Raw genomic sequence first — 22,725 nt, 5'->3', positions numbered from 1 at the left:
CTCTAAAATATTTACAGCATTATTGTGTTTTTAATCATTTGTCAACACACACCTTACAAGAGGTGATCACTGAATCAGGAAAACTGGGATGAGGAAAAACAGCCCTATCTGGAAAACGTTGGGAAGCGATACTCGCAGGAAAAGTTATTGTATTATGTTGCATATTATAATGAGACCACCTACGGTTTGGTATCAACTATATTCATTTCTGTCGATGAGTGGAATGTTGTTATCTTTCTCCAGAGCAGTGAATTTATAATTGATAGGAGTTTAAAATATTACAATCTCAACAATGAATACCTTCAACGGTAACTAAGTATTACCTAACACTATATGTCCAAAATTTAAAAGTCGACAACGCCGGTTAAAATCCCGACCAGATTTGTTTTAAGAAAATGTTAAAAAACATATTTATCTCGGGTCTTAGATCTTAAATGTTTGTGTTCTGTGATATTTCCAGCACGCCTGCCAAGCGTCGAGATTACGGCTACACACCTCGCTTAGGAGGCACAATACATGTCCTGCAGTGATCTATAACGGCCGGTACTAGTACTAACTAGGTACATAGGTATGTTTGTAGACTTTGTAGCGTAGGATTATGATTATTAAAGTATTTCACAAATTGCATAAGCGTTTGACTAGTATTACTGCGTGCATAATCTTTGTAAACCTGTCTGCTCATTGGTTCATCGACATAAGATCCCTGTGCGGTAACTGACCACAGCAGCCAGGCTCAGGGAAACATTATCCTATTCTCAGTTATGCAATGTAATATGTTTTGTAATTCTACGCTTCATAACATGGAATCTATTTAAGGCTATGTTTGTTTAAGGATTCTCGGTATACCTAATAGTAAAGTACTCGTATGTTATTAATATTATATTTCCGATGTATAAATATTCACATGGAACTAACAAATATTTTTTTCTGGATCTATTAGACGTAGCAGGTAAGTGTAACGTTTGTAGGTATCGCTGTTTGTAATTGACCAGAAGCAAATTGTCCTAAAATCCTCCTATCTCGTATTAATTGAAACAAATCATTGCCTAAAGAGGGCAATATTAATTGGAGTACACGGCAGCTGCTGAGGCATGAGTCAGAGCTGGTTGAGGCACCTTGAAGGCTCCAACACAATGTCACACGCGCAACGAGAATTCCGTTTACCAGCTTTGGCTATGACTAGAATCTAGACGGAATAATATGATTCCGTGTGATCCTACAGTAATCTTTATCAAATGCCTATGCACCCTAGTAATAGTTTCGCTTCACTAAATTAATTTTTCCCGATGCCGATTACCAAATCATGATTTAAATTTTATTATTAAAGATATAACTCAACTAGATAATATCTCTCTCTAATATCTCTCAAATAGATAAATACACAGTTATCACATCTAATATTTTAGTGATAAATCATGTTAATTGATTATAGGTATTGGAGATACCTATGAAATATAGGTAGACGAAGTACTAGATAGGCAGCACCGATTTGTTTCCATCGTAGCAAGTATCTAATAGTTATCAAATTAACTAATAAAAGAGATACGCTTCATTTAACTTATTCTATTGGTCTCATGACATTTGAATTGCTATTGCTCCATTAAATAGAGTCCCCGGTTATGTATGGGATGGGAACTGCTTTAACTTTTTATATTTTAATGGTATTTCAGTATTTTGTAACTGCTCATCTCTCAATTTGTAGGTAACTTTCGTAATTTTGTAGTAGGTGCGGGTGGATTGTGATGCAGAATTAGATTAGATTAGTTTTCGTGTTCTCACGTAAAAAAATAGCTTTTTATTGACAACTATTAATGATATAAACAAGTATTATAATATTCTATCACTTGTTGAAATTGTAATTATAATTGAACCTGAAGGTTCTGTTAGCAAGCAGGCGTCGTATCGTAACCTACTTGTGGGGCGTACAAAAAGCGGCAGATAGCCAATCAGTAAAGAATGCACCAAAACTGGTTTGGTTCTACTGACCGTGCTCAAGAATTATGGTCAAATGAAATCACACTTTATTTTTAAGTAGCATAAGGGTCACTAAACAAAATAAGAAATGGAATCGAATGAGTTCTGGCAATATCCGTGGGAAACCAACAGTTCATTTAAAAATTGGTTGATAATGGAAGTAAATAATAAAATTCTCAATTTTAAGATGTCCCATGTAATAACTCGACCAACAGTCGACTGGCAACAGTAAGTACCTATCTAGATGAATGGAATTAAGAAATACACTTCATACTCGGCCACTAAAGGTTTTCGTGGTATTGAAGAAGCTCATAATTAGTTTATAGAAGCCGTATAAGGGTCTGAAGGTATTATATCTGCCGTAAAATGTATTAGCCGCGCCCCCGCACCATACTTCTATACCTACATGAAAGAGATTTTAGGTTCACAGAAACTCAACGACTGTTTTCGAAACTGTCCTACAGAATAAACTTTTCCCCATTCATCTGTTTTCGTTACGAAATGGAAATCTTAAACAATGCAACAACAACATTGTGTTGTCGCCTAAACTCGTTGGCAAGCCTTGCATGGGTAAAGTGACCTAAATTTTTTAACAACGAGGCAACTTGTTATTCAGGTAATGGAACCGTGCTCCCTGGAGGTGGTTGGATTGGAAAATTATTTTAATATCACTTAGCAAGCACACGTAATACGCATACTTACCGACTATTTATGAATGTAAAAGAATATAATGAGGGCAGGGCCAGGTCGGTATATTCTAAGAAAGCACACTGTTGCTAGAAGAGGCGGAAGACAAAGACACAGAGGGATAAAAGAAGCCTTTTCATTTTTCATAGTGGTGCCGGGACAAAGCCAGGCCCTAGACGTTAATGACGAGGCGGAAGATACACAACTTACAATGGAGATAGGACATAGGAGAGATACTGCCTTTTGATACGGGGGCATATCAGACATTCTGTATAATATATTTTCTAATACAGTTGCTCAGTACCTAACTGACCTTAGCTTCACGATCATCCTAACTAATATCCTAACTAATATTATAAATGCGAAAGTAACTGTGTCTGTCTGTCTGTCTGTCTGTTACTCTTTCACGCCAAAACTACTGAACGGATTTGAATGAAATTTGGTATACATACGGTCTAGACCCTGGGAAAGAACATAGGCTACTTTTTATCCCGGAATTCCCACGGGAAAACTTTTTAAGGCGAAGCGAAGCGCGCGGGCACAGCTAGTAAATAATATAGCCTGGAAGACAGTTTTGCCACAGGGTTACTACACAGGTACTACTACCACAGGTACTTGCCGTTTTAGCAACAAACCATTTTCCACTACTCATTTAAGATGCTAAATATGCAAGAGCCCATTAGCCTCAAAGTTCTAAGTGGTAATATTTTAACAAATCCCTTCGTAGATAATAACATGGCCGTGTTTCCGTTGCGAATTATTAATATATACGGGCTGCGTGATCCGTGAGTCACTCCAGCCGAGGACTGAGTGAGGATATCGTAGATTATGCTCATGAACATTATATGTACAGTAATAGCTGATGACGGCTTTGGACCTTCTGCGTTCACTGCGGAAAACTAAATTGCTTCATTTCATAATTAGTACCTTTCATTTTTATAAAGGCGCATGAGAAAATATTGCATTTGGCATAAAAATATACATAGGTATATATAATAAATTTATATGAATTCATTCCTACATGCGTTGCATAAAATTTTATGTTTATGTTTTAAAATTTAACGACTATTCGATAGCTTTTGCTTATCCTCTTATAGCCATAGTTAGGACTCAAGACAATTATAAAGATAACATACAGCCTCGGACGAATAATTATATTGAATTTGCATAAGACAACTACCTCACGCACTTGAGAATTGAGAATAAACTTTATTAATTTAAAGGCATCATAAGAAGAAATTATGTCACGGAACAAAGAAGTAACGCACAAATAACAACAGAAAAATATTTCAAGAGCATAACTAATGCACAACGAGATTTTCCCAACCGTTGGATGAAATATTTTATTGTTCAGCTAACACTTGTAAACAATTAAAATAAAATTATGAGCACTTGTAGTATTATGGATTTGTGAAGTTAACGTTAACTGTTCTCCTAACGCTCGTTAACTTCAAAGGTAACTATGATTCACATTATGAATGAATACCGTAAAATACCAAAGCACGATAATACGTAAGATATAAATAAAAAGCCATAAAAAGAAAACTAATGTCATCTAATAAAGGCCAATTGGATCCAACCACAAAAGGCATCGCGTGTGCGTCGACATTATGTCAGAGTCATCACATCACATCACAATCACAGACAATTTAGAAAATAGTGCGACTTTCAAATATTAAGACACGTAGATTCAATACAAATCTACGAGGGATGATAAAGGCTAGGCTGGGCGTGATCGATTTTCTTTCAACAGCCACTGAATATATGATATTTTTAGCTGATGAAGGACGGATCCAGAAAGGGCAGGGTCTGACACAAGCATGACGCGGTGACCGAGAACTTTTGATTGGCAAGGCGTAAATGTATAAAAAGGTCGAATGGATAAACATAGCAGTGCGTACTACCTACGTCAGAATTAACCACAGGAAAAGCGCTTAGAACTCGAGTTACAGGATTTCTGGCAAGCAACGTCAAAAATTTAAGTAAATTATGTTCTGGGAGGTAAATTTGGACCTTCCAGAACATAATTTATTTAAATTGTACCTTCAGGTTGCCTACATGACATTCTGTTTGGGGACAGAACATATAAATTGTTAAGTCTCCCTAATTCCATCGAGACTATCCCTACTATAGTAATAAATAATAATGAATTATATAGGTAAAACTCACATTAGTTTTCATGACAAGTCATTATTGATTCATAATTGGCCTGGCATTCTATATTTCTCAAGTTGGCACATTAGCAATTCATAGACGTCAGTTGGGTCAAACTAACTCGTAAACAAGATTCCAGAGCTATTTACGAGTATTTTTACTTTCATCTGTTTACGCACGATATTGATTTCAGAAATAATTGTATTTCATATCACTCAAATGTTTTCGTTAAAATATTCAAACAAATGTCAGTGATGAAACGCACGAAAACGAGTTCGTTCACTCATCTAGTTTTTACGCGGCGTGCTGTCCTCGAAAAATAACCGCCAATGGCCACGTGCAAACCACTTTGTCTTTCCAAGCTGACTGCCCTGTTTGCTTTCATCTTGTAGCAATACCTCAAATTCTACAAATATTGATGTCAAGGAAGCATTTTGCTTAATACAAATCACTTTTCATTTTCACATCATAATCGATTCGATTTGCAAGATTGCTATGAGCACCATTATCGTATATGAAACTCCGAAGGCGGTCGTGCAATGCGCCAAAGTCTGGTGAATTGCCAACACGCTACGCTGCGGAACTTCTCAACCTTGACCGCAGCGCAGACAGACTGCGAAATAAATCTGAACCGTCAGCCATTCCTTGCACCGACTTGCTTATTTATTCAATAGATCTAGCGTCTGGCATATCACTTTTTTACTTTGCAAATGTCTGAACAATCAGAAGATTTCTCATAAATGCGAGCTTTATTGCAAAAATGGCACGTTAGTAATCAAATCACACCTCGTACAGTCCGTTGGCCTTGTGTTCATTGAGGCTAAATTACATGAAGCGGTGAAGACATTCGTTTCCAATTTATTGGCCACAACATACGAAGCCATGGCTCAAATCGATGCCGCTTCGGGTTTCCTGCCAGCGATAGGCGAAACGTGAGTGCGGACAAAGTGATGTCTTCAATACTAACATCAATCACGGTTGGTATACGCAAAGCGATCCAGCAATTCGATCGGTCACGAGCCAGAGGCATTATATGGACGTCATGATCGTGTGTCCCCATTCGCTTGCAACGACACCACGATCGGTATTGAATTACCACTCACTGCGTACTTAATTACGCAATAATATGCGATGAACTCTGATGAATTAAACACATGAGGTATTGTTTGGACGGAGTACCTACAGAACAGTATCACTTATTCTGTTAATAGGTACCTACCTACACGTTGCGGCAGAAGTCATGGAGAGCGAATGCTATAAAAATAAGGACGCATGCGTCATCCGTATAAAAAACACTGCCTCGGTACTAGTTCCAAATTTGAATTACAATTTCCAGTATAACGGTACATTAACGATCGGCTTACACTTTTATTTCGCGATAGACGCAAGTACTTGAGCTTTCTGTTTTGATACAATTTGATTTATGATCATTGCTGGCATGTTGGCGACTGCCAAGTGCCAACGCAACGGATATGATATTGTATGTTTGCTACTAACTTCTTGTTGTTGATAGCTACGAGTTTTATTTCGATTTGGTGGTGACTTCTAATGTCGCGTGAGAACTTCTTTTACTAACCTTCAATATGAGTTAACGCAACAAGCCTATATACATGTATATGTTATTTAGTGTTGATTAGTACATATCAACATAGCACACAGTAAAGTTATTTCACAGCTGCTCGCTGCATCAAAACTATCTGATAAGGGTACAAGATAAAATAGAGTACCAGTTATCTAACACTTATTTTAGTTCATGGGAAAAACAGTCACAATGGTACAGCTGTTTGTATCATTCAATGTACGACATGATCTAAATGAACGATCTAGTTGGAGTGCACTATTGATTCGATACGTGGGAGTTGTTACTTTAATTGGAGAGGAAACTGGAATACTTCGAGAGCACGTAAGGGCCACGTGTCTGATCAATATCACTGTCGGCCGGCGGGTTCGTTGTCGTGTCACCCCTAAACACAGCTGATTCCTCCCCCGGCCCTCCGTTCGTTCACCCTCGCCCCCGCCACTCCCAGCACCCTACGGCACACCCAGACGGCATGTGCATTGAAATCGCCAAAACATACCAATATGATTTAAGGGCTTGCCGAGGAAAGGAAATTATTTGTGATTTCCTTTAACAAACTTTTGCGTTTGAAATTTATGTAAGTACCTAACAATCTCGATGGCTAATTCTAGGAAAATATGACATTTGTACTTAATTTAGTCCACAAATACATTTTATGAATTATCATTCTGAATCATGTATTCTAAAAAAGGAGGATCGCTTTCCACATCAGCGAACAAAATGTCAGCAAGCGGGCCTTCCACGGTAGATGTCCGTAGCGGCTACACGGAACATCAACAAGAACAATACGCCAAATACTTGAAGAAACTGAAAACAGAATTTGAATCACGTTGGTGCAAGAACCGTCAGTACGAAGTAAGCTTTGCAGACTTCCAGCGAATCAAAACTCTCGGCACAGGTGCATTCGGCAGGGTCGTTCTACTAAAACATACATCTGCCAATAAATTCTACGCGATGAAGATATTGGAGAAAGAAAAGATAGTCAAGATGAAGCAGATTGACCACACTCTTTACGAAAAGCGAATTCTAGAGGCCATTAGATTCCCCTTCACTGTGTCAATGGAGTTTTTCTTCAAAGACAACAGTTATATATACTTTGTGATGCCGTTTGTAACTGGAGGCGAAATGTTTACTCATTTAAGACGATTAGGAAAGTTTGATGAGTCGACTTCCAAGTTTTACGCAAGCCAAGTAATTTTAGCATTGGAATATCTTCATTTCAATAACTTAGTATATCGTGACTTGAAGCCTGAAAATATATTGATAGAGAATAATGGTTATTTGAAAATAACAGATTTTGGTTTCTGCAAAGTTGTCCAGGGACGAACGTGGACACTTTGCGGTACTCCAGAATATTTAGCACCCGAACTAATCTTGAGTAAGGGATATGGATTTTCTGTAGATTGGTGGTCTTTTGGCGTTCTAGTCTATGAGATGAATGCTGGATACCCTCCATTTTATGCCAATGAGCCAATGAAGACATACGAGAAAATTGTAGCTGCTAAATATAGATGCCCGTCGAGTTTCAATGCTGATCTAAGAGACTTCCTGAGGAATACTCTTCAGGTAGACCTTAGTAAAAGATTTGGTGTCATGAAGAATGGGGTTTTGGATTTTAAGAATCACAAATGGCTAGCCTCTATAGAGTGGGATGCGATATTGAACTGTCGATGCCTACCACCGTTTGTTCCAAAGCTAAAGAATCCTGGCGATACTAGTAATTTCGATAGATACGAAGAAGAAACTATACACCACGCATCGAGGTGCAGATACGAATCGGAATTTATAGATTTCTAATTAGTTGAAAACCAACACCTAAAAGCACAAGTATTGAGGCCACGGAGGGATTCTTAGTAGCGGCGAGAACATTTGAATTCCAAATGTGCAAGCACGTGCGTCCCCTCGCGGCGCTGCGCAGAGGGTCCGGGCATGCGCACGCGACTGTCACTTCTTATTATAGAATGTTAAATGTTAATATTCCACATAAAGGTTAAAGATGATGTTTTGTAACAAGCTTTTGTTATTTATATTGTATTGAATTATACGATTGTGTGCCGCATGTAGTTCGTGTGTATCAGATAAAGTATTTAAAAGGATGTCTTTTTTTTCGTTTCCTTCTGTGTGTTATCATCATTACATTATGATACGAGCAATAGAACTGGCACATGTGTATATTCTCAGAAAAGATTCGCTAAAGTAATATTTAGTAAATGTAGTACGCAGTATGTGACCCAAATATGCGAGTTCTCAACTATGTATTGCGCTAAGATTGGCTATGATCACGGTAAAAGGAAATATGTTAAAAGGAGACTAAAATAATAGGTACAAAATAGAAACTGTACAAATATTTATACAGACTATTATCCTAACTGATATTATAAATGCGAAAGTAACTGTGTCTGTCTGTTACTCTTTCACGCCAAAACTACTGAACGGATTTGAATGAAATTTGGTACACATATGGTCTAGACCCCGAGAAAGAACATAGGCTACTTTTTATCCCGGAATTCCCACGGGAAAACTTTTTAAGGCGAAGCGAAGCGCGCGGGAACAGATAGTATATTATAAGTACTTATTTAGGTAAATTTCGTGAGAAAATGAATTTACGCTTAGGTACTTAGATAGATTAAAAGTACGGTTAAATACCCTAGGTAAGTAGAATATAGTTAATTACATTTTGGAACACGGTTAAAAAAATGTGAAAGATAGAGCAAAGAAGTTGTACGACGAGTACGACAACGCTGAATATGCAATTATAACCCCGGAAATAAAATAACCAAGACCACCGAAGAAGAAAGGGGTATGGTTCTCAATTAACATACAAAGGCTTTTGCCGAGTCACAAGCCAGCCTGATTGGTTTAACACTTCAATCACGAGTTGAACCAACATTTTCTCGATCTTCGATCAGCCAGACACATTTAAAAACCACCAGCCCCCATATTTTACAAGTCCGAGTGGGGTTGGTTGTTATAAAATGGCTGTCAATTTAATGTTGAATGTAAAGATATGTTATTATTCTTATTCCATATTTATTTCATTAAGATTGGTTGTGTTTTCGGTTAATAAGTCTCTAAGTTGATACCAATTATCACCGGTTGCTAACGCCCAAAAAGTTACAAAATACAGGGGCAGAACCTAACATACTTAAACGATTATACATTAGTTTGTCATATGCCTTCGAATGTAGAAATTGGAGAAGCCGTAATATTTTTTTACTTTACTTATGGAGACAAAGCTTAACATTTTGATGTCAAAGGAAAAGCTTAAAGACAATGGAACTCCGGTCGTGTAACCTAAGCACTTAAAGGGGTGATGGACCCATCCAAGTGGAAAGTGAAGGAAGCGTGATTCCGACTCGCCAGGGGCCAGCCAGGAAGTCACTGTATCCTTGCATTACTCGGGCCTTAACGAAATGGATGTAATATAAATCAGCAGAAACCTAATTTGACAGAATTTTACTAATAACGTCAAAAGTATTCCAATAAATTTCAAGATAACGCCACAGCCATAGCACAAAGACTAGACGAACTTTTCGATAAAACTTATCAATGTAGACTAAATAAACTAACGTATCAAAGGTCTGGACAGCCGGCAAGTTAACCAAGTGAATTCCTACGACTTTAAAACAATGCTCCTGTTGAATAGTTTCAGTCATTCCATTTAAAGTTCAACAATGGCCTGGCACAGAGCCTCGTCTAAAGTTCAACTTAACTAAATGTCCTATTCACAATGATATTGCACAACTAACTTTGGGTTAAGCTTACGCTTGAGTATCTCACGATTTAGCTTCAACTAGCATTTTGTTATAAAACTCGATAATTGGATTTCATCAGCTGATGTCACGAATGGCCGCAAAATTAAAGGCTGAAACATCGCTAAATAAGTCTCCTGATATAGACGCTTATAAGGTACTATCAAACTTAAAGATGTGAAGGTACACCCGAGTCCGCGTTGTTCTATGTAAAGATGTTAACTAACTTTTCAAACAGTATTAAAAGAGAATTCAAATACAGTAAATGTCTACACAAGTAGCCTGAGTTATTACATACAAGTGAAAGATAATTCAATAATTCGAAGGTGAATCCAGATGTAATCGTAGGACAACAGCCATACCGGACAGTTTATGCGTTATCAAATCACTCATACATTATGTACTTAGTAAGTTGCACAAGCACCTTTGCCACATAAAGCAGCATTGCATAAGTTCAAAGCTTTGAAAGCTAGCAGGCGTGCTCGGCGAGTTATCGACTAGATAGAGTAAGTGTAAAGATAGATAACGTGACAAAGGTTGAGGGCTGCCAACGACTGATCTGTGAGGTTGTATGTGTTATTGAAATGTATTTCAAGCAGGGAGCTACCAATGCATCAGAGTAAATAATGGCAATCAATTCATATACCAATTTGAAGGGCGCAAGTTTATATTTTTTATAATTAAGAAATTGAAGAGAATAATTACCTTACCGCGATCCGATGTGACTATCGGACTACAATGTTTTGCAATCATGTAAATTGCCATTGCGTGATTCATATAAATGAAATGCTACGATGACTATGCGCAGATATATTTCCACTTTGTTCATCGGCTGTGTACGCAGTATGACAACCCTACAGATAAGTATGTTAAGCAGCTAACAGCCGTTAAGTTGGTACCTTGTATGTGGGTCAGTGGTGGTGCAGAGGCGGTCTCGACGCACAGGGCGAGATGAGAGGGTTCATAAATAGAATACGGGAAAGCTTTATCAGCATCGGCGCAGCGCTACTTCTAAAGTGAGGATGAATTGACTTAATTTAGCGAGCCAACTGAACCTACAAGAGGAACTTTGTTTACCTCCCAGAGCATAAGATAATTTAATTAACAACGTCTAATAAAGTGATTAAGCGAACATACGCTGTACGTATAACTCAGTGGCAATTGAAGCAGATGCTAATCGCAAGAGCGAGCGGCTGTAGACAACAGACGAGGCTCTTTCCGCGCGCAGTGGAGCGTCACCCCGGCGCATGTTGTTGTCGATATCATCTGCGCCGGCGCACACGCTAAGAGCTAATCTAATATTCTCAATTAATTCTATGCACTTCCCACGCCAGGATTTGCACGCAAACGTTGCATTAGAAAACATCGATTAAGGCACGTATTGATTGATGTTTTTTCTCGGTTTTCATGGCTTTGAATGGCCTTTTGATGCACTGGGCCGACTAGGCTTGCTGAATTATATATTAATTATATAAGGATGTGTTTCTTACTTTGAAATTTAAATGTATGAGTTGAAGCTTAAAATAATTAGTTGAATCTAACAAAAACTGCACACGTAGACCAGAGGACATCCATACAAGCCCGTCGCGGATATCCACTGCCAACTGCATGCTAATTTATTACAAAGCTTGCATAAAACCGAATTAAGTTAAAAGGCTTCTTACTGAAGTATTTTCTACAGCTGCGACTGCTATTTAAAGTTGCCGGGTAACTTATCAATATTCACCCAGGGGACCCTACGACATACGGTCGCCGAATAGAAATGAGGTATTGTAAAACTTGAACTTCGTCCCATCTTTAGTTTCGTGTGATAAAATCTTATTATAAATAATTAGATGTTTTCGTGCTTTTCCATTTATAAGGACAAACACAAAGTTACGAACCTGGTTAACCTGTTATCCTCAAAACTCAAATTTTATTAGACTGCGATAGCGGAGTAACTTTAAGTGTCTTTGGAACAACAAAGAACTTTCGAGATAGCTAACAACTCGGAGTTGTTCATGTTTACTTTTTTTTCTGAGAAATGAGATCCTGTTACGTGCTTTACCTGGACTTTTATCTGTCTTCTCTGCTCTGTCGTGTTTAGAACGAACGGTAATGATGTTGCCTCTCTCTCCAGCATGTGTGGCACTTGTAGTGTCCTACTAATATTATTGTTCAATTTCAATTCAACATCCAAGGCTCTTTGTTCCTGGGCCGTAAGGGCTAATATTGACTGTTGTAAGGGAGGTTATAGGTTCACAAAGGGGTTACTACGTTGTTGTAGGTATGTTATGGTGATATCGCCCCCTATTCGTTGTAAGCACCACGCTCGGCTGACCACGCTTCTGCACCTGTCGCCATTATGGTTATGTTTTTACTATAAACAGCTACTATTGAGTTGATGTCGTTTTTATTAGCTCTGTGGGTAGGGAATAGCAATTTTATCTTTTCACTAACAGTGTGAAAATACGAAAGTCCGGATGCGATAAATTTATTGATGTAAATAAAGTTAAACATTCATCTTAATGGTTTAGTTTGAGATATTTCTCAAGTGTCTATTTAAGGCTCATCTATTAATGAATATGTTGTACATACGTACAGTTATTTAGGTACATGGGCTCTATGCTAATTGGATTCACGTAAGTATTTGTTAAGCTTATCGACTTTTACTCGAACTTATCATCTATAAGATCTTGTTAAGAAGTGCATAATGCATAAAGTGCCTTCAATGAGCCTATAATAAAACGGCGCATGATAATCACTACCATAATAATATGTGACCTATCTGTATAATTATAACGTAAACTAGGAAAAGGTTAATGACGCAACTACTGAATCTATGATCAATAATGTGCGGGATACATGAGGCTAGTTTTTCAAATCAGGATAGCAGGGACATAATTCCGGGAGGCCAAAATTATGTCCTGCATCTGGTTAAAATTCAAATTCATTTATTGCAAGTCACATTGTGGAATCAGGTGGTGATGAGTTTATTAGTTACAAATGTGACACCCTGGTAAGGGCGCAGCATTAATGAATTGATAAAACTATAGTCTGTCCACGGAGACGACGTAGTATAGGCTAGGACTGATTTAAAACGCATATTAGTATTTTATTTACTGTATTGCAGTTTTTGAGGTGGTAGGTAAAGGTATTGTGACAAAGTTATGAGCATGAGAACTGTGGTGAATTATACAGATATTTTCGCTCATCGCATTACCAGTTGCAATTTATCAGAATTTTGTTATCTGCCCACTGATTACTTACTGCCGGTATCGCTGCTGATAAGCCTATTAGGTCATTCAGATATTAACCAGAGAGGTAAAGAATAATTTGTGCTTGTAACTATGTCACTGAAATGGTCAATCAATAAACATGTTGTACATCTAGATTTAGCTGCTAACTAGCTACCTATTTATTTATAATACATAAACACGATATTCCAACATCATATAACTTTCCACGAGTAGGTAAATGCGAGATGCTAGAAGATAAACTGTGGATTTGTTAGAGTCGTAAAACTCATTGGTAAATCATTAACACCAATATTATTACTGGTGAAGATGCAACTGAATCTTGCATGGATATAATATACCTACATGTAGTTTTAACCTGGGCAAATATAAACTTTGTAAGTACATTATACATTATACCTATAATATTTTTTTATGCATAACAATAAATTTTGAATAATTTATTTATTATTTATTTATTTATTTATTCAAAATAGAGAAGGGTGTGAAGCAGGGCGACCCGCTGTCTCCGAAGCTGTTTACTGCCACACTGGAAGAAGTCTTCAAAAAGCTAGCGGCCTCGTGGGAGCGGAAGGGTATAGACGTTGGTGGCAGAATGCTAACTAACCTACGCTTCGCCGACGATATAGTCTTGTTTGCTCCGTCCGCATCAGAATTGACACAAATGCTACAAGACCTTAGCACGGCGAGCCTTGAGGTGGGACTGAAGCTGAATAGGTCTAAGACTCAAGTCATGACCAATAGCGCCAAAAGTAGGGTCGAGGTAGACGGGCAGGAAATAGGATATGTCGATGAGTATATCTACTTGGGCCAGATAGCATCCTTCGAAAACAGGCAAGATAAAGAAGTCGAAAGACGCATTAACAACGCCTGGAAGAGCTTCTGGTCCATGAAAGATCTAATGAAGGGCACTCTCCCTCTAACACTCAAACGCCAACTCATCGACATGTGTATACTGCCTGTCCTAACCTACGGTGCACAGACTTGGTCTCTGACCGAACATCAGAAGTCCAAACTCAAGGTTTGCCAAAGAGCGATGGAGCGTACTATACTTGGTGTACGAAGGATTGACCGAATCCGGAACACCACGCTACGCTCCTCGACTCGTATAACTGATGTGGGCGCACAGACTGCGAAGCTGAAGTGGGCCTGGGCAGGCCACGTCTGTCGCATGCACCCGGACCGGTGGGCCAGAATTGCCACCGAGTGGGTGCCCAGTGATGGACGTCGGCGTCGCGGAAGACCCAGACGGAGATGGCGGGATGACCTCGACAGGTTTTTGCCTCAATGGCCGAAGGAAGCACATGATCGGGAACGGTGGTCAATTCATAAGGAGGCCTTTGCCCAGCAGTGGGACACTATACAGGCTGCATAAAAAAAAAAAAAAAAAAAAAAAAAAACAATAAATCTTAATGGTTTTCAAAAGAGCATAATGAAGTGATTTTGTTTACTACTTGGAAAGTGGAACTTGGCATAGCATGGAGGAGGCCCATACCCTGCAGTGGGTATTAATCATAGGCTGAAGATGATGATGATGATAAATACTGAAATATGGAAAAGTACTTCATTTAATTCAATGTCAACTTTTCTCAATATTTACAACTAATGTTGTTTTACAAGCTGATCCACTTTCAAAATGTTGCTGCAAATAAAATAAAACATGATGCACCACCCACTCTCACTGAATAGATGAAATGACAAAATAAAACTTGAGATCTTTAATTACAAACTTGATATGGGGCCATCTTTTCTAATATTAAACCAAGCACTAGAAGACCCCAGTTCCAAGTTGGTTGTAAATTTATGGAAGACCCTAAAGTGGATGTAGATCATTAATTTTTAAATAATTTACACTGTAATTACAATTATGATGTAGTTTTTTGTGTATAATATGATATCTGCCACTATTAGACTAGTTTTGAAAGTTTATTTACTGTTCTTGTAACTATGGTTATGACGGTCGAATGGCGTAGTGGTTAGTGGCCCTGACTGCGATGCCGAAGGTCCCGGGTTCGATTCCCGGCTGAGGCAGATATTTGTTTAAAAGACAGATATTTGTACTCGGGTCTTGGGTGTTGATATTTATATTTAGTATCTATCTATTTATTTGTGTAGATATATCAGCTGTCCGATACCCATAACACAGGTTCTGCCTAGCTTGGGGTCGGATGGCCGTGTGTGAGATGTCCCCACATATTTATATTTATTTATTATTATATTTATGGTTTTGAAGAGTTGTAGCAGCAGGGGCCATGGTAAAAAAATTTACAATACCTATAGATAATAAATTAAGCATGGGAGCCAAATATTCCTACTCTGCCACAGATTGTTGGACTTGCACACTGAACAGCCCCTCCACAACCACACGGTATGTTTGCGAATAAGAATTGTAATTGGCCATTACAGAACCTTCTGAGGCTGCAAATTCTTCAGACTGTGGCAGACAAGACAAACCACTTTCCTGTTGTGTTCCTACACAGGTTTTTTTTAGGTAATTTGAGAATTTCATAAGCATATTGAAGATACAAGGTAAGAATACAAATGTAGAACCTTCATCATTTTAAATATAATTTTATTATTATGAAGATAAGCTTATGAGCGCATCTTGTGAATTGAATCGATTAACATGCATTATACGTAGTTTCATTGCGGAATGTGGAAGAGCGGGATTAGGTGGACTTGTCCGGAGTGGCGGCATGAATGCAGCAGCCTATCGATTTGATTTGACAAACACTTCAGTAGCCGACTGTACCTATTCACAGCCGGCGAGTACACAAACAGCAGTGTTTATAAATAAAACACCTAACATTGAACCTCTTCATGACATAAACACAATCAGAAATAAAATAATAACACGAATTGCATAGACTGCAAGCGGATTTATTTATAAATCAACGATTTAACGACTTACCAGCAAGAACTGTATCACTCAAATCAAACTTCACTGGTTTAGGAAACTCCTTTAACTTCCGTCCACTAAGTTTTAATTCACCACATAAGTATGCATCTTCTAGAATTCTTTCTAACGATTTTGTTAACTGGCTATGAATATTATTGTGCCCATTCATATTTACACTTACACACGGCCCGAGCACGGCCATATTCTTTTGAACTAAAACTGAAACTGACAATATTTAAAAAAATATCGTATTCAGTTTTACCAACTTAACGGATATGAAACAAAATGAATGAATGAGTGGGTGTATGTCTAGTGATGTACTTTAATATTATAACGATACTTGTCACTAATAACATCGTTACTAATAATAATATACAGTAAAACTATAAAGTCCTGAAAACGGAAATGGATTCTAAGTCATTTTTAAAGACCGTATTTAATGAAAGTATTATATTTTTAATTAAGGATATATTATCCGTAAAAAGCCATTATCGATCGGTATTTTATTTTTAAAACGTAACTATTTACCTATGTAAATGTCAGTAAATAACTGACAATGATAAAAAGTCTTAGCAAAATCGCACTCTTTATAATCATGACTTTATAGTTGGACTCTACAAAATAACGAAAGTGTTAACACCCTGCAATAAAAAAATGCAATGCTGCTATCGTATGAAGGTTTTACAGGATCTTTTTTTAATAAGCTGCCAGAAAACCTTCAATTTTTCCTTTAGTAGGTAGGTAGGTACCTATAGTATTATTGGCCGATAAGGGTTTGTCTTCATAGTATGAATCACATAGCGGCAATATACTCATAAATGTCACATAAGTATCAGATCGTATGAAACTTGTATGAAAGTAGGTTTTACTTCTCGCGTTATAGAGTTTGTAGCGGACTCTATTTTTAGTCTTGTCACACTTACAAAGCATGAACATTGAACAATAGACAAGGAACGGTGGGTGAATGAATGAAACCTTAAATGGCTAACTTCAAGATGCATGAATGCCAACCTTCAAAATAAAAAATAATCTAATCTGATTGACATTTTACATAACCTAACTCTTCTAGAAATTAGTCCTGTGATATTTAACGTAAAATTGTTAAGAATGACTATATTGAACATAGCTCGTATTTCTAACGTTATCAAATATTCAAACAAATGTTTGTCATCGAAGATAGAGGTAATTTCTCATTCATGCTACGACAGGAATTATAAATAGTTAGATAATTATGTTTTATAACTTTTCCCTTCTATTTTGACTTAAAATCCTTCTATAATTATCTTTTACTGTGTAATTTAGTGTGAGCATTTATTGTTCTTTATATAAAATAAAATTCACCGACATAAATTGGATGCCGGAATGAACCTGTCTACCTCATATCTACTTCCTGAATACGGTCTAATACAGATCACATGTGTGAGTTCTGCTCTTATAAATACTTTCCTGCTTTCTTCAGTTCTACTCCACACATTTGAAATATGCCGAACATAAGCCTTTGGAAAAAATCAGAAATATCGGTATATCAGCACACATTGATTCCGGCAAAACCACTCTTACTGAGCGAATATTATTCTACACAGGGAGAATAGATGCTATGCACGAGGTAAGTTTGAAACATGTAACAAAAGTACATGCATAAACCTAGCAAAAAAAATTTAGATACAATATGTAATTGTAACCTTTTTTTGTTTACTTTTAACTTCAAGGTAAAAGGAAAAGACAATGTTGGTGCAGTAATGGACTCAATGGAGCTGGAACGGCAGCGAGGCATCACCATCCAGTCAGCTGCCACTTACACCATATGGAAGGATCACAATATCAACATCATTGACACTCCGGGCCACGTCGACTTCACTGTAGAAGTGGAGCGAGCTCTGAGGGTCCTTGATGGAGCAGTGCTGGTGTTGTGTGCCGTTGGAGGAGTCCAGAGTCAAACTCTAACAGTGAACCGACAGATGAAGAGGTATAGTGTACCGTGTCTGGCGTTTATTAACAAGTTGGACAGACTTGGTGCTAATCCAGAAAGGTAAAATGAATTATTTTTATATGTTGTATTATCTGTTTGTATGCTTCTTCATTGTATCACTTTACATGAAAATATAATATAACTGCTTACAAATGATTTTCAGAGTATTACAACAGATGCGTTCCAAAATGAAGCATAATGCAGCATTTATTCAGCTTCCAATGGGATTAGAGAAAGATTGTCAAGGAATTATAGATCTAATTGAAGAGAGGGCGATATACTTTGATGGAGACTTTGGGGACAAGATCAGATATGATGAAGTGCCGCAGGACAGGAGGGCCGAGGCTCAGGAGAAGAGACATGAACTGATTGAGCACTTGTCCAATGTGGATGAACCTTTAGGTAAGCAATCCAAATCTATACCATAAGAAGAATATTTATTGCTATCAACATTTTCCAGATCATAATTTAGAAGCTATAGGAGCTACTTTCATTTGGCCATTTAAATATACCCTAAATTTCTCTATTTAAATCTAATATTAACTTAATTTTGCAGGAGAGATGTTCCTTGAAGAAAAAACACCTACAGTGACTGACATAAAGCAGGCAGTCCGAAGAGCGACTCTTAGCAGGTCCTTTACACCAGTTCTTGTAGGAACAGCACTGAAGAACAAAGGAGTCCAACCATTACTAGACTCGGTCCTAGAATACTTACCGCACCCTGGAGAAGTTGAGAATACTGCCACATTAAATGAAAAGAAAGATGGCGAAGGTGAAACTATAGTTTTAAACCCGGCAAGGAATGATAAGAACCCATTTGTGGGGCTAGCTTTCAAATTGGAAGTCAGCAAGTTTGGACAGCTGACATATTTGAGATGTTACCAGGGTATGTTGAAGAGAGGAGACAATATTTTCAATGCCAGAACTTCGAAAAAGGTGAGTGAGGGTTTCATGTTTATATGTCACTTAATTTAGACCACAATAGCCATGTGCTTTATATGCATAAAACTGGCATTAGGGTAAATGCATTGATCGATTAGTGCCACTGTATTTTGACGAAAGTTCTGACAAAACATCAACACACTTAACCAGAAGATTTAGAATTTCAAAATCCATTTCTTCATCTATTGCACTCACACACCTTCAAGTATCTCTCTCTATGGTTGAAGGTTGTAAAATTACAAGCTTGTAAGCTGTCATTAACAATTTTTTACTTTAAACACCCACTTACAACTAACACTGTTATGTCCATCATGTCCTTCACAGATTGTCCACGTCTCATTCTCTTTCAAAGTGTCCAGCTCCCTCTTCACTGCTTCCTCCCATTTACTCGCATCTTTCCTCCTCATAGCCTCCTGGTACGTAGAAGGGTACTCCGTCTCTGTTGTCACATTGTTACACATATAGCGTGGATTCGGCTTCCGAGTACACTGACCTCTCCGTACCTCTTGGTCTGGTCTCTCTGCTACTTCTTCAGCAGACTCCTCAGATGTTGCACATTAACTACTCTCAGTCTCTGTCAGTGTATTGTTTGATACGCCACTACAAATGGAGTCAAAATCAAAGTGTGTAATCAGTATAACCTACTTAATAATTCCAGGTAAAAATCTCCCGCCTAGTCCGCATGCATTCGTCCAACATGGAGGAGGTGAACGAGGTGATGGCGGGCGACATCTTCGCTTTATTCGGCGTGGACTGCGCCTCGGGGGACACGTTCGTGAACGACGCGCGGTTGCAGCTGGCATTGGAGTCTATCCACGTGCCCGACCCCGTCGTGTCCATGTCCATCAAGCCCAAGAATAATAAGGATCGGGATAACTTTTCGAAGGCTATTGCTAGGTTGGTTAATTTGGTTTTTTGAAGTGTTGTTAGAATTGTTTGGTCAAATGTGCACGACAGTAATGTGATGAGGTATTGAGAATGATGATATTGTCAAAACAGGATCACCATCAACGTCACTAAAAACCCCGTTTTGGTTGATTTGGTAACATCCACAACACAACTGCTGAAAGCTATATTTTTACAGTTGAGCGCTAAAAGTAGTAATTCCATATAATGTGTATTAGTATCAATTATACTTTAACTATGAATAACTCAATTTCCAGATTCACGAAGGAAGACCCGACGTTCCAGTTCCGCTACGACGGCGACAACAAGGAGACGCTGGTGTCGGGCATGGGCGAGCTGCACCTCGAGATCTACGCGCAGCGCATGGAGCGAGAGTATAACTGTGCTGTGGAGCTGGGGAAGCCTAAGGTGGCATTTAGGTCAGTAAAATTTATATTCAAACCTAACTTACCAAGTTGACTCACGCATTGATTAAGCCTTCCCACCGTTGACATGCAATAAGTGTTTGACACCTAAACGGCTGCTTGAAAATATTGGATCTGAGGGAGAGCTACAAGCTAAAAACTACATATATGCAATTTTTTTGTATCGCTTAACTCACAGCCAACAGCCAAGACATGAAAAAACATATTTAAAAAAATAGTGTTATAATGGGTACATTATGAGGTACATTACATAGTAAAAACTGTTCTAACTTTAATTCCATAATAACCTCATTTATTTTTACAGAGAGACGATGATGTCGCCATGTACGTTCGACTACCTGCACAAGAAGCAGTCGGGCGGCTCCGGCCAGTACGCGCGCGTCAGCGGCGTCATGGAGCCTTTACCTCCGCAACAAAATACAAGTGAGTTCTATTGTCACAACACCTTCATTTAAAAAAAAAAACAATATTTCCACGGACACATAGAAGTCCTCGTCAAACACACGAGTGTATAAAATGCTAAATCAAATTTTCTCGTATCGCTGTCTTCCCGTGCATTCCAGTCCGTATAGATGTGGCAGCATGTTGGACGTGAACCGGCTAACGCGGCTTTCACTATTTGTATTCTAGCTAGTAGCTGCACTCTCTCGAATGTAACCTTTGTGCATAATACATATGCACCCAAACTATATATCACCAACGCTTGTCCATTGCGGGCTGGTATGTTGACAAATCGCATGACTTAGAAGTGCAGCTCTATATAGATCACGATCTACCAACCCACCCTCTAACAAACCCCTCCCACCCACAGTGCTAGAGTTCGCGGACGAGACAGTGGGCACCAACATCCCCAAGCAGTTCGTCCCCGGAGTAGAGAAGGGCTTCCTGGACACGTGCGGGAAGGGCGCGCTCTCCGGACACAAGATCTCGGGGGTGAAGTTCCGTCTGCAGGATGGTGCGCATCATATAGTGGACTCGAGCGAGCTGGCCTTCTTCTTGGCAGCTAAGGGGGCCGTTAAAGAGGGTATGTTGTGTTGACAGATAGATACATCATTATTGTTTGCTCACAAAATACACAATAGTGTTTATTCAAGACACAAATGCGTTGTATGTACCTATGCAGAGACCTATAGGAAAATTGCGTCATTGCTAAATCAACAAACAAAAAGGTTACTTTTGTTATTCGAATGTACTATCTTGGCAGTACTATATCGCCTTAATTTTAACACCTAAATCATATCGGATCCTTACTATCAGTAGGCACTTCATAAACTAACCATCAAACTGTTCTTACAGTATTCGAAATGGGCTCCTGGCAAATACTAGAACCGATTATGTTCGTGGAAGCGACGATGCCCGAAGAGTTCCAAGGCACAGTGATCGGGCAGCTGAACAAACGAGGAGGCATCATCACTGGCACTGAGGGAGTCGAGGGCTGGACCACGGTGTATGCCGAGGTGCCACTGAATAATATGTTCGGATATGCTGGCGAGTTGAGGTTGGTATTTTGGAATTCGTTTTTGGGCTTTGTTTGCGTGTTGGTGTTAAAAAGGATAGGATTTCTCACCATGGTTAAAAGATTAGCCAGTCACTCTGATTGTGGTGATTATTGTGTTATAATAGTAAAATGAAAAGAAACCCGTAAGCTGTTAATAATATTTTTCTCGTATTAGTATGTCTGTACACTTGCTTACCTTTTTCTTTACTTGCCTTTCAGATCAATGACCCAGGGCAAGGGTGAGTTCAGTATGGAGTACAGCCGCTACTCGCCGTGCCTGCCCGACGTACAGGAACAACTCATCAGGAAGTATCAAGAGGAAATGGGCATATTGCCCGATAAGAAGAAGAGCAAAAACTAATGTTAAGTTTTACCTGAAATAGTTATAATTTTATTTATGTTATGTGATCATTTGTATTTATAAGAATTATTTTGTAAATAAAATAATTATTAGTTGAACTGTTTTCTTTTCATAAAAAATATGGTAGTTATGTAGGATCGAACCCACACCCCACACGTCATTATTGAGATTGAACCCGACGGCTTAACGAATAAGCTACGTCGCGCGCCATCTATCAGAGTAATTGTAAACTTTTTTGTGTCGTTTTGCCAACGCCATCTATTGTCTAGTAGCTCAGCTAATAGTTTATTTTATGATCCGCTGGATGGCGCTAAGATCAGAGAGATTTACCGCCACCTGGTGG

The 22,725-nt window shown here is 38.5% G+C and overlaps 3 protein-coding genes across 6 annotated transcripts in view; 2 read left to right on the top strand and 1 right to left on the bottom strand.

The window, feature by feature from the left end:
* The window catches only part of LOC105397942 (leucine-rich repeat and calponin homology domain-containing protein), a 38,459-nt gene extending 21,936 nt beyond the window's left edge, over window positions 1-16,523 (bottom strand). For all 4 annotated transcript variants that reach the window (XM_038120825.2, XM_038120826.2, XM_038120823.2 and 1 more), the window contains exon 1: window positions 16,294-16,523. In XM_038120825.2, coding sequence (XP_037976753.2) covers window positions 16,294-16,483 — 190 coding nt within the window. In that variant the 5' untranslated portion in view covers window positions 16,484-16,523. The remainder of the gene's footprint in view (window positions 1-16,293) is intronic.
* Window positions 6,971-8,252, top strand: LOC105397916 (cAMP-dependent protein kinase catalytic subunit alpha). Its single transcript, XM_011569935.3, has one exon. It carries the CDS (start codon window positions 7,070-7,072, stop codon window positions 8,189-8,191), a length of 1,122 nt encoding a protein of 373 aa, XP_011568237.3. The 5' UTR covers window positions 6,971-7,069; the 3' UTR covers window positions 8,192-8,252.
* Window positions 16,524-17,301: 778 nt separating the features above from the next.
* LOC105397913 (elongation factor G, mitochondrial) lies at window positions 17,302-22,480 on the top strand. Its single transcript, XM_038121277.2, has 11 exons — window positions 17,302-17,463; window positions 17,741-17,887; window positions 17,991-18,310; window positions 18,414-18,652; window positions 18,807-19,186; window positions 19,851-20,089; window positions 20,356-20,517; window positions 20,828-20,946; window positions 21,335-21,547; window positions 21,820-22,021; window positions 22,241-22,480. Exons 1-11 carry the CDS (start codon window positions 17,389-17,391, stop codon window positions 22,380-22,382), a joined length of 2,238 nt encoding a protein of 745 aa, XP_037977205.2. The 5' UTR covers window positions 17,302-17,388; the 3' UTR covers window positions 22,383-22,480.
* The last annotated feature ends 245 nt before the right edge of the window (window positions 22,481-22,725 follow it).

This window comes from Plutella xylostella, chromosome 4 (assembly GCF_932276165.1).
Source record: "Plutella xylostella chromosome 4, ilPluXylo3.1, whole genome shotgun sequence".
NCBI lineage: Eukaryota > Metazoa > Arthropoda > Insecta > Lepidoptera > Plutellidae > Plutella > Plutella xylostella.
This window is presented reverse-complemented; position numbering and strand designations above follow the sequence as displayed.

What these genes read in the sequence shown, in the direction of transcription:
- LOC105397913 (XM_038121277.2), top strand. Translation starts at nt 17,389, where the DNA reads ATGACTATATTGAACATAGCTCGTATTTCTAACGTTATCAAATATTCA. An exon ending in CAATGTGGATGAACCTTTAG is followed by an intron (nt 18,653 to 18,806) that starts GTAAGCAATCCA and finishes TTAATTTTGCAG; the next exon opens with GAGAGATGTTCCTTGAAGAA. An exon ending in AAGCCTAAGGTGGCATTTAG is followed by an intron (nt 20,518 to 20,827) that starts GTCAGTAAAATT and finishes TTATTTTTACAG; the next exon opens with AGAGACGATGATGTCGCCAT.
- LOC105397916 (XM_011569935.3), top strand. Translation starts at nt 7,070, where the DNA reads ATGTATTCTAAAAAAGGAGGATCGCTTTCCACATCAGCGAACAAAATG.